At 35.5% G+C, this 13,049-nt stretch overlaps 1 protein-coding gene across 1 annotated transcript in view; it reads left to right on the forward strand.

The window, feature by feature from the left end:
- The window catches only part of Cltrn (collectrin, amino acid transport regulator), a 30,823-nt gene extending 19,193 nt beyond the window's left edge, over window positions 1–11,630 (forward strand). The window contains exons 5-6 of the mRNA XM_048336793.1: window positions 6–200; window positions 10,998–11,630. Of these exons, the coding sequence (XP_048192750.1) occupies window positions 6–200; window positions 10,998–11,154 (352 nt within the window). The 3' untranslated portion in view covers window positions 11,155–11,630. The remainder of the gene's footprint in view (window positions 1–5; window positions 201–10,997) is intronic.
- The last annotated feature ends 1,419 nt before the right edge of the window (window positions 11,631–13,049 follow it).

Consider the following 13,049-nt stretch of genomic DNA (forward strand, 5'->3'; position numbering starts at 1 on the left):
TTTAGAATGAATAGGAACCGGATCAACAATGCATTCTTTTTGGATGACCATACCCTAGAATTTTTAAAAATTCCTTCCACTCTGGCACCACCTACAGAGCCACCTGTGCCCATCTGGATTATTGTATTTGGTGTGGTATTTTGCATTGTCATAGTAGCTACTACACTACTGGTTTTATCCGGGATCCGGCAACGTAGAAGGTAAGATATTTAGTGGGCATGATAAGGAGCATTTGATTGTTTTGCATGACTTGGAAAAAGGAAGGAATTTTCCTCTGAGGAAAGAAATACCTTAAACTTGAAAAATTGGTCATTAAAAAAAAACTATCTCTTATGATTTTTCCCATTTTTCAGAGTCCAGTAGTCTTTATTTATTGACAATCTTTTGTTCTATACTATATGAATGTTTCATGTGCAGATTTGATTTGCATTATCCCTGTTGTCATTTTATAAAGCAGATATACAAAAATATGCATACTTTTTGGATAGGTAGCATTCAACCTTGGTAGTGATACTGTCCAAATGACAAGTTTCACAGTTCTTTCAATGCCTCTCCACCTTTGGTGGCTTATTTTTGAGTCCAGGCCTGTTGTTGTTCCAGACACCGTGTGATATTTTAGTTTTCCCTCTTATTGGTAGATACTCATCACTCCTAATGCCTATGACAGAAATTTACCTTACTTGTTGCCTTTGAATCAACTACCTGCATCAAAATTGTCTGGAACATTTGTTTAAAATGAAATTTCCTTGGCCATATCTCAGATTCTTAAAATCTCTGAAGTTGATGCACTGTGTGTGTGTGTGTGTGTGTGTGTGTGTGTGTGTGTGTGTGTTACACTACCACTTCAGTCATACCTCCAGTTGGGGAATGCATGTTAATGTCATTCAGATTGTTCTAATTTATTCAGTTTAAGAGCTCTCAATTGAGCAACTTACATATAGAGTCCTACTTCTTGAGTTCATTTACTTGGATTCTATGGCATTTGTAAACTTAGATGTCAAAATTATTGATACTGATTCCCAAGGGAATTCCATACCAGTGGGAGAAAGTTACTGAGATAGGTAGTAGGAAGGCAGAATTTCTCAGCATGATAAAAAAGAAAATGTTTTTGCTTTATAAGTACCTGTAATCAGAGAGGAAGATGGCAAATTCCTCATTCCTTCATTAAACACTTTAACTATTGTAATCTTTTCTTTCTGCTTCTGAGGAATACCTATTAGTGGACTCATTGGCACATGCAAGAATTACAGGGAGATGATTTTCAAAAGGATTGGTTATATGTGGAACATATGGGATATGATTAGAAAAGTATTGGACTATACGTTTCTCCTTATATTTATTACTTTCCATATGCTTTACCCTAGTAGCTAACAAGCAGTAAGCATTTAAAATCTGAGACATTATACTTTTTCATTAGCAAGTCAGATGCTATAGAATAAATGTTCTAAATGTCTATGCTTCCAATTAAGTCCGAAGATTAGGCATGAGGGACAAGGCAACAAACAGTACAAGAAATGTATCCAATGCCCAACGTATGATACTGTAACCTCTCTGTACATCAGTTTGATAATAAAAATTTGAGAAAAAAAAAGTCCGAAGATTAGGATCAAATTGTACTTTCGTTGATTTCCTTGCTTTACTAGTTTGGGTCTTTAGAACAGTAAGAAATGTTCTCTTGCAATATTTGAATAGTTGGGTTTACTATTTTTAAGCCTTGTATCAATGCAGAAATGCTGTTAGTCTGTGGTTTCAAATAATTGGAAAAGCATTTATTTTCTCTGATTTTCAGTTTCCTCAATAGTACTTATAATGTAGTAGTTGAAAGAATGGATTCTGAAGTTACACTACTTAGATTCAAAGTATTTATCTCTTAGATTTTTGCTTTTATATATAACCTCTTTAACTGGATATTAGGAAGCACAGGCAATGAGCCAGGGAAACTGAGTCTGGAAGAATATGGTTTGTGGTACTAGAGTCAAGTTGGTTAATTTATCATTAAATGTATGTACATAGATAGATAACTTGTATATAACAACAGCGAGGTGTACTGGAAATGATTAACTTGATAGGATAAAAGAATTAGTACAGTAGAATGCCTAGAGTGGTACCTGGCACACAGTGAGTGCCGAATAAGTGTGACCTGGAACTAGTATTTTATAATCTTGCCATTTGATGGCCTTTCACCTAGTTTCTGATGGGATCAGCTCTCCCTTTCTGAACAGATTCTGCAGTTATATAATAATTAGGTGTGTAGCATCATAATCTGTTGCCTGGGAGAAGTGAGACTGTTGTTACAACCCTGTCTTGACAAACTCATCTCATGTGCAAGCTAGGAAAACAGATGGACAAATCTCTTGTGTAAACCTGGAACATATCAATAATTAGCAAATATAGTCAGGACAATTATGATAACCTCCTAGAGCTATATTACATTATTTGTTCTAAGTTTAAGTTTGATACAATTGATAGTCAATTTCTCTAGGGCAAAATATTGCTTGAAATATGAGGAGAGAGTACAGTTTTAAGTCAGGGAGAATCTTCATTTCATAATTGTGATGAAACCCTAACTATGGAAAAGATTGGGGTTTTCCTTACAGCCTTCATAGAACATGGTTTGTATGATCCCAAGCCTTAAACTTAGTAGACCTGGAGAGACCACGGGATCTTCCAAGTTCCTATTTGCTTTCTTCTATTTTTTGTTGCCAGTCCTAGGGCTTGAGCACTGTCCCTGGCTTGTTTCTGCTCAAGGCTAGCACTTTACTACTTGAGCTACAGCACTACTTCTGGCCTTTTCTGTTTATGTGGTACTGAGGAATTGAACCCAGGGCTTCATGCATGCTAGGCAAGCACTCTACTGCAAAGCCACATTCCAGCCCCCTATTTGCTTTCTATGGAGAGGAGTTCCAGAGTCATCTCTGAAGTTATTAGGAGCAAAACATTAACAATTCTGTAAATGTCAAAAACAGCAGATATGTTGATTATTTACAGCCACTCAGTGGAAAGTTTAGACTGTAGTTGAAACTATATAAACTCAAGTTCCAGCTTTGCTATTTATTAAATATATGACCTTGATTGAGTCAACTAATTTTTCTAGGTCTCAGTTTTCTCATCAGCAGTAGGGAGATATTTCTTACAGAGCTTTTGTAAGGATTGTGCCAGAGATATGCATGAAGTACCAAGGTCTACATTGCTAAATAAGCAGCAATTATTATTAAAAATCAACTTACCCCTTGTGATTAAGGGATTCTATGAAAAGACCTTTTTTTCCCATACAAATATTGCCAACATATTGCAGAATAGTCTTCCATTCACTGACTCATTGCTTGGGATTTTATTAGTTAGTAAACACCTATTTTATTTTAATAAGATATAGTTGACAAATAATATATTTTATAGTATACAGGCGAAGTTTATATATATATATGTTGTGAAAGAAAACTAATTTACATATCCATGACCTCATATACTTGTCATTTTTTTGTGGTGAGAACAATTAAGATCTGTCTTAGCAACTTTGAAATATACAATACACTGTTATTAACTATAGTCACTATGCTGTATGTAGATTTCTTAAACTTATTCATCCTGTGTAACTGAAACTTTTTACCCTTTGATCCTATCTTCCAGTCCTCCTGTCACTACTTTCCAGCCTCTGGCAAGCATTATGCTCCTATGAGTTTGACTTTTAGATTCTACATGTGAGATCACATGGCCTTTTGCTTCTTGCATTTTCATTTAGCATAATATTTTCCAGGTTCATGTTGCAAGTGACACAGTGTTCTTCCTTTTTCAAAAAAGTCAAATGTCATTAAAAATGCATTAATATTTCATTTATGGCTTGTTACAGGTGTCAATAAATCTTGTTCACCTAAATACCTAGAAAGGAATGACATTTTTGATATAATACAATCAGTCAATTCAATTTTTTTTTGGTGCTAGCTCTTGGGCCTGGGCTCTTTCCCTAAGTTGTTTTTACTCATGGCTACTACTTGAGCCATGGCCCCATTTCAGGCCTTTTTGATAGTTAATTGAAGATAAGAGTCCTATGGACTTTCTTTCCTGGGCTGGCTTTGAACTTTGATCCTCAGATCTCAGCCTACTGAGTAGCTAGGATTTATAGGTATGAGCCACTGATACCTGTTCCTATCAGGTTTTTTTAGAAAGACTTTTTTAAAAATCAACATTCATAGCTGTAAATGTGGAGTTTCACTGTGGTATTTCCATATATGCATACAATATATCTCATCAACATTACCCCCTCTAGCATTCTTGCTTAGTCTTCTTCCTTCTTAAGACAATTTTAATAGGTTTTATTGTTCTATTTTCATATATACATAAAAATACTTTGGCCATATTCATCATCCTTATTCCCCCTTCCCCCTTCAACTGATACCTACCTTCCCAACAGAGCCTGTTTTGTTCTCCTGACATTGTTCATTGTTTTTCTTTTTCAGTGTACAACCTGACTTTCTTTCTAAAAGGCTGAGTACATATATATATATATATATATACATACATACATACATACATACATACATACATATATACACTATATTTTCTTTATCTGTTTATCAATTGATGGACTATTAGGTTGATTTCATACTTCGGCTATTATAAATAACACTGCAGTGAGTGTGAAAGTACACATATTTCTTCAGCAAGCATACTGATATATTCTCAGAAGTGAGACTACTGAATCCTATGGTAGTACTATATTAATCTTTGAGGAACTTCGGTACTGTTTTTCATAACGGCTATAGTAATTTACATACCACCAACAATGGACAAGTGTTCCCTTTTCTCTACATCCTTGTTCTCTTTCCTCTTTTTGATAATAGTTATTCTAACATGTGTGAAGTTGATATCTCATTGCAATTTTGATTTGCATTCTCTAATATACCTTAAAATTTTTCATGTACTCGTTGGTCATGTGTATGTCTTCTTTTGAAAATTGTTTATATTGTTTGCCTGTTTTTTTCATTGGGTTACATGTTTTCCTGCTGTGTGGTTTGCAGATATTTTCTTCTACTCCATGTGGTATTCTTTTACCTGATTGTTTTCTTTTGTGAATAGAAACTTTCTAGTTTAATATAAAACCATACATCTATTCTTACTTTTATTGCATGCACTTTTAGGTCACATTAAAAAATTTATTGCCCAAGCCAGTGTCATGGAGCTTGCAATATGTTTTTTCTAGTAATTGGAGTACTTTGAATTGGTCTTTGTATTTGATATGAGATTATGATGACATTTCATTTTTCTGCATTTGAATGTCCAGTTTTCCTAACACTATTCATTGAAGACACTATTCTTTTCCTGGTATGTGTTCTTGGTATCTTTGTCAAAGATGAGTTGATCATAAATTTGTGGATTTCATTTTTGTTTGTTATTCAGTCCCCTCAGTCCATGAGTCTGTTTTGATATTACTAAGATGCTAAGTAAATATATATCTTGATTGCAAATGGTCTTATTCATTATACTGGCCACTATAATAGTGGTAAAGTTGATAATCAGCTCTCTAAAAATTTTCTCCAATTTTTAGTATTTTCCAGTTTTGTATCAAATGTGAACAATTCTGAATGCTTGACAGCCTTTGAACCCCTATTTTTTTTTTTGCCAGTTTTGGAGTGTGAACTCCCTAGCTTCTTTTTTGCTCAAGGCTAGCACTCTACCAACTTGAGCCACAGCACCACTTCTGGCTTTTTCTATATATGTGTTGCTGAGCAATCAAACCCAGGGCTTCATGTATACGAGGCAAGCACTCTACCACTAGACTATATTCCCAGCCCCACTTGACAACCTTTGAAAGTCTTTAATAGTCATCACACCGTGACAACTATCATATCTCTGTGAATAATTTGAGGTCACTGGTAATATCTAATTCAGAATAGTAGTTTGTGGAAAGGGGATATTTGTTGAAGGAAACCAATTGGAAAATGATTTTTTCCACTTTAGTCTCTGGCAGCAGTCAGGGAGCTGGTCAGGTAGGAAAGCAACCATGATCATGCATATTCTTCAAAATGATGTGTATGCTAAATCTGTGTCTACCCATAGGCCAGAAGTAGTAGACATATTAGTTATTGGCTCAGCTTTATGACAATAATGATACTGATGTTACTGATGGTTATTGTGATAATGATGGTGATAAAATCGATGATGTAATGAATATTTTAATAGAGCATTTGACCAAGACCCCTTGTTTTGGGTTCCAGGCACTGGAATTTATTTGCTGAATGACCTTAAGCAAGTCACATATGAAAAGTGATATTTTTTTACTCGGATGGTTATAATGACGTGAAGACAAAAATTAGAGTGCATATATACACATGCATTATGTACCAGAAAGTGCTTTATCAATATAAGTTAGTAGATTGTCATAAAAATCGATTGTAAAGTAATTATTTTATAGAGCTTGATATTTTATGGTATATGAGAACACAGGACACAGCACACTTTCAGGTTCACATGTACATAATGATGTTCATTTATGAATCTAGTATATAAATAGACTATTATAAAGTTAGACTTTCCTTAGATCTAAGGTCACAACTGGGTCTTAGGAAGGGCCCTTACCAGTTATCTAAATCCAACTCTCCAGAAGCCAAAGCATATAAAGGTAAAAGTATTTTATTTCTTTATTGATTATTCATCCTGTGATAGGAAATATAGTGTGTATCATGGAAGAGATAATGCCATATAACATGACTACTTGCTTACAAGTAGATTGTAATCTTGTAGTTGGTAACAAAACCAGGTCAAGGACTTAGGACATAGAACCCTGTGTAATGTTCATAGCTGAACAGTCATTAGAAAATTTGCTTGGTTAGTTTCTAGATATATTTCTTTTCTTTTAAAGGTGATAGTAAATGGAAGTGCATTTGTATTGCTAACAACTCTTGCTTTTCACACAAGGATATAAGGCCTCAGTCAACACATTCATATATTCAAACTTCACATTCTTATGAAAACTAAATAAATTACATTAAAAATGCCTTCATATCCATTTTCATTGCTACACTATTCACAATAGCCAAGATATGGAAACAGCCTAGATGACCCACAATAGATGACTGGATCAAAAAATGTGGTACCTATACACAATGGAATTTTACACAGCCATTAGAAAGGATAAAATAATGTCATTTGCAGGGAAATGGATGGAACTAGAAGAAATCATGTTACGTGAAGTTAACCAAGCTAAGGGACAAACAGTGCATGTTCTCCCTGATATGCAGAAATTATATCTAAATACATTGGAATATGATAAATTATAGAGGATTCCAGATATACATAGTGAGACCAAAAGAGGATATTCTCAGGAGAGAAATACAAAGGTGCAATGCCTAAGTGTCTTTTCATACTTACATAAAATAATATACATACTGAAATGAACTCTAAGATATGGAAACAAGAGGCTTCTTTTTCCCTTTTCTTTCTTTTTTTTTTAGTTTTTGATGATTCTGTCTTCTTTATCTTATGTACTATGTATTCAAGTGTACATCTTCAGAAGGATTGGGGGGGAAGGATACAGAACTTGAGGGAAGAAGGGTGAAAACGTGCAGCAGTGGAGCTCACTGGACATTGATGAACATGAACTATACAAGTCGTTGGTGGAGATGGGAGGGAGGGACTGGGAGAGAATGGAAAAAGAAGAAAAGACATTATGAAAGGAAATGCTCATTACCTGACCAATGTAATTGTAATTGTAATCCCTCTCTACATCACCTCTATAGTAACACTAAATTAATTTTTTTAAAAACATAATTTTAAAAAGTCATAGCTAGCTATTTTCCTTTGTTGTCTTTAGAATATACATACCCCAAAGGAAACCTGTGGTGTGTGTGTGGAGGGGTGGGGGTGGGTGTGGGTGTGTGCGCGCGCGTGTGTGAGAGATAGAGAGAGAGTGTCCTGGGCACTGTCCCTGAGCTTCTTTTTTTTGCTTAACCACTTGAGCCACAGTGCCACTTTTGGCTTTTTCTGTTTATGTGATACTGAGGAATGGAACCCAGAGCTTGCATACTAGGCAGGCACTCTACCACTAATCAACATTCCCAGCCCTTAATTGTGTTTTAGGTGGACCCTGGGAAGACTGAAATATAATTCTATGTCAGTTTTTTCACCAATCTTGTTTTATTCTGAAAGAACAGTTTGCTATACATATTTGAAACTGTTTATCTGAAAAGAAGGATAATAATAAAATCCTCATAACATCGTACTGAGAATAAATGAGATGATGTATGTCAAATGCCTACTCTGAGGATTTCTTTTGCCAGTCCTGGGGCTTGAACTCAGGGCCTGAGCACTGTCTCTGGCTTCATTTTGCTCAAGGCTAGCACTCTACCACTTGAGCTACAGCACCACTTCCTCTACCCTGAGTTTTTGCATGAAATAAATACGAATTATTTGCATTCTCATTACTATTACATGGCAGGTGTAAAATAACTTACATTCAGTACTATGGTTAGAAAATTATTTCTGGTTTGAAAATCACATTTGTCCTTTATTATCCTGGCCATTTTGGGGCTCTTTGCCCTATTTTGTTTGAAGTGAGTTAGAAATACTAGATCTGCTTTTAGTCATCATTATTTTATTTCAAACAGGGCAAATCCTGTTACTGTATACTTTATAAACATGAGGGTTACCTGAGATTATTGTATCCTCTCTTGTGCCCCTCTTCTCCTGAATTTATCTTTATGAAATCATAAGGTGCTAACTGCTTAAATTATTCTATTTTTCTGACAACACAGGAGGAGTTTAAGCACAGGTTTTTCATTCCCTTTCTGAACCACTCAGCATTGCAGGAGTGATAGAAGTCATTAACATTCAATGTGACTTTTCAAGAAAAATAGCTCATATTTTTAGCAGAATATCAGACCAGAATGATCCAGAAAGACAGTCAAGGTTTATTACAAGAGCAACACAGAGACAGTGAATCAGTTTACTGCTGCATACACTGTGAAATGTGACAAAGTGCTATATTACTGTTAGATAATCTTTGAGCTTCTTATCATGTCTACCAGCTAGCAAGTTGCTGACATTGCAGTTTATGAGGTCCAGTAATACGAAGATGCTAAACAACTGGGTCTAAGGTCACAAAAAATATATGTAGCTAATTTACCACTGGGTCAGCTCAGTTTGATAAGTTCCGACAGTGATTTCTCTCTAATTCTTTTTGGCTAGAAATTTATTCTAGTGAAGAAGACCTTCTCTTCATCTGATTGTATGTTCCTTCTTTCCCATTTGGTGTGATGCCTGATGGATTACTTTTCCTTTGTGGCTGGGGATGGGGAGATAAAATTCCTTGCATTGATTTGCACATATCTAGCTTGCTGTCATTTTCCTTCTAATACAATAAAATCATCTTTTACTAAAGAAACTGGCAAATAGACACAGATAATCCATTATTTCTTAGACTACTTTTACATTGCTACTGACTTCAAAATACTCCAGTCAACATGTTTTCATGCTTACAGCCACAAAATTCAGGGTAAGACTTGAGAACTTAATATCTATTCAGTGTTATGGAAAATCATTATTCAAGATCAATAAAGAGCAATTTTAGAGGAGTTTAGACTTTCTAATTATAATTTATAAATTTACATTTTCATTTTTTTGGGATAATACTTGAGTTTGAACTTAGGGTTTCACACTTGCCGTATGGGTACCTATTGACACTCTGTCTATCTGTCTGTCTGTCTGTCTCTCTTTCTCTCTCTTTCTCTCTCTCTCTCTTTCTCTCTCTCTCTCCCCTCTCTCTCTCTCTCTCTCTCTCTCTCTCTCTCGATCTCTCTCTCTCTCTCTCGATCTCTTTCTCCCTCTTTTATCTGTTGCTAGTCCTGGGGCTTAAACTCAGGGCCTGGGCAGTCAAGGCTAACTCTCTACCACTTGAACCACATCTCTACTTTTGGCTTTTTGCTGGTTAATTGGAGATAAGAGTTTCATGACTTTCCTGCTCACACTGGCTTGGACCTGAGATCCTCAGAGCTCAGCAATGTGAATTTGCTTTTTTGATATTTCAGTTGATTTTTCACTGGACATTTGTATGCTATTAATTTGTCTAATCCTATGAAAGGAATTTATTACTGCTTAAAATTTGATGTTATTGAAGTTCTCCTGGAGCAAATTTCTTTTTTTGTCAGTTGTAGGGTTTGAACTCAAGGCCCAGGCACTGTTCCTGAGTTTTTGTGCTCAAGATTAGCATTTACCATTTTGAGCCACAGTTCCACTTTCAGTTTTTTTGGTAGTTAATTGGAGATAAGGGTCCCACAGATTTTCCAGGCTGGCTTCAAACAATGATCTTCAGATCTTAACCTCCTCTGTAGCTAGGTTTACAGACATGAGCCATCAGCACCTGGCTTCTAGAGCTAATTTTTAAAATTCATCAAAGTAGCTGGCTGCTGGTGGCTCACACTTGTAAGCCTTGCTACTCAGGAGACTGAGATCTGAGGATCACAGTTCAAAACCAGCCCGGGCAGGAAAATCTGTGAGACCATTATCTCCAGTTAACCACCAGAAAATTGGAAGTGGTGCTATGGTTCAAGTGACAGAGCACTAGCCTTGAGCTGAAGAGCTCAGGGACAGTACCCAGGCCCAGAGTTCAAGCCCCAGGACCACCACCACCCCAAATTCATCAAAGTACCATATATTTTCCTCAATTGCTTCAAATGGTTTTTCTTGGTATATGTGTATATGTATGTGTATACTCATATATCCATTCACATATATGTATACATATGGGAATTCATATACATAACTATATATACTTAGTGTTCTAAATAAGATCACTTGTTCTAATAAATATGTGTATGTCATTGATGCATGGTTCTTACCGTGATAGTATCTTTTCACCTCATCAACTGTTTATGGTCATACAACATCAATGATTATTTCATTACTCTTAAGGTTCCTATGACCGTTTCTGTTCTCCATGTTTGTGCAGAAGACCATGCTCAGCCATGCTGCCTTCTAGATCCCAATCACTCTTTATATACTTTTAGGAAGAACAAAGGACCATCTGAAGTGGATGATACAGAAGATAAGTGTGAAAACACAATCACAATTGAAAACGGCATCCCGTGCGATCCTCTGGACACAAAGGGAGGGCACATTAATGATGTCTTCTTGACAGAGGATGAACGGCTCACCCCTCTCTGAGAATAACACTTGTTTCTATGCTACTACTGAACATCCTAAAATAGTTTCTTTTATAAGGAAATTTTAATGTGCTTGAGAGTGATAAATTATACCCATAAACTGCACTGAAATCATAAGATGCCAACTAAAATATTTTTGAAAATGCAGTAAGTATAGTTACGTGGTGTTTTTATTGATTTAATCATTTATAAGACTAAGGAAGTTGTTTTCCAGGGGAGAATAGCTATAACACGGTAGAGCAATAATTGGAAATGAATTCTTTTTGAATATTGTATATATCACCTTGTATATGACTAAGTAATAAAAAATAAAAATGGAATGGATAAAAATGACAATGTTGATTCACAGGGTGAAATTTTATCCTGCTCTCATATTTATGGTTGCATGCTTATTTTCTGAATATCAGCCTTTAATAAGGCAGATCCGTTTGTTGACTATTTGCCAATTTAATAAAGCACTAATCACCTCTTTTTGAATGTGGTCTAAGATTTATTTTTATAATGTAGAATAGGGTAATTCTGATTTTTACTAGTTATGTATGATTTGCAGCCTCAAAATGAGTTATTTTAACGTGAGTATCCTAGTATGAGTATTTTTATTTAAAATTACATTTGACTGATACATAAAAATCATACACATTTCTAAATGTTCAATACATACATAATACTACATATATATCAGAATGTAGTACATACACGTTGTCATATTTCAATACATGTATACCCCTGTAGTTCCATCAGTTTAGACATATCGCTTTCCTCAAGTGTTTGCCATTTGTTTATGGTAAATTACCTTATAGTCAAATTATTTTTGAATGAATGTATCATCATCATTTGAATGCTTTTAGGAATTGGTAGTTATCAAATACAGCTTTCAATCAACAGCACTCTAGCAATAATTCAAACAGGAGATATTTCCCTTGCTAAATATCCAGACATGAAATGTAGTGTGGCTAACCATTTGCAGCCTAGGTAAAGTATCCATCTAGGTTGTGCCCAGGCTTGTAGCCATGGACATAGGGAGATGATAAACATGCACTATTTGAGAAAACAGCCAGGTCTTGTATCTCCACATTTGGAGTCATGCTTTCAAGGGAGAGGATCCTCTCTTGGGATAAGACCTGATTTCCTGTTGAAAGACTGGATAGTGAGCATTCAAAAAACAATATTCCTAGAATTTGGAAATGTATGCCTTGACCATAAAAAGGTATCCTGGAGGCCTCTCAAAATATCTACTGTTCAGTTGTCTGGATGTAGCTTCAATAAATGACCGAAACGCAAGCCTGTTCTTGTTAGTTACTAAAACTGGGATTTGGGCATCATTTCTCATAATCTTTAGAATGAAGTCAGACTTTTGAACACAAGGTTTGACACCCATCTCCATCTCTAACTATTTCTTACTTCTCTCTTTTTCTTTGTCTCTTTTTTCCCACTCTCTATCTCTTTCATCCAGTAATCCATAGATCTCTTACTTTCAGGCCTTTGCACAAACTGTTTCTTTCTTTTTTCCTGGTCGTGGGGCTTGTACTCTGGGTGCTGTCCCTGAGCTCTTTCTCTCAAGGTTAGTATTCTACCAGTAAGCAACAGCAGTCAACTCTCAGTGCATTTTCTCCTTCTCCTTTCTCAATAAACAGCTGTCTGGGCAGTATCTTGACATCGACAAACTTCAAGACAAAAGTACTCTGTGATTTTCATCTATTTTTTAAAATACAGATTATTTTCTTCATCAATTGTGCTAGTTCTTTTGAACCTCTACTGTATCTTGTGGAAAGAGACAGGGGTTGCACTGAAAAACACACTGATAAACCGCAGCTCTCTTACTGGATGACACTAACTATTTATTAATCTAACTAATACAGGTACTTTATGGCAAGTATTTCTAAAAAACCCTTTCCC

The sequence above is a fragment of the Perognathus longimembris genome, chromosome 28, assembly GCF_023159225.1.
Source record: "Perognathus longimembris pacificus isolate PPM17 chromosome 28, ASM2315922v1, whole genome shotgun sequence".
Lineage (NCBI taxonomy): Eukaryota > Metazoa > Chordata > Mammalia > Rodentia > Heteromyidae > Perognathus > Perognathus longimembris.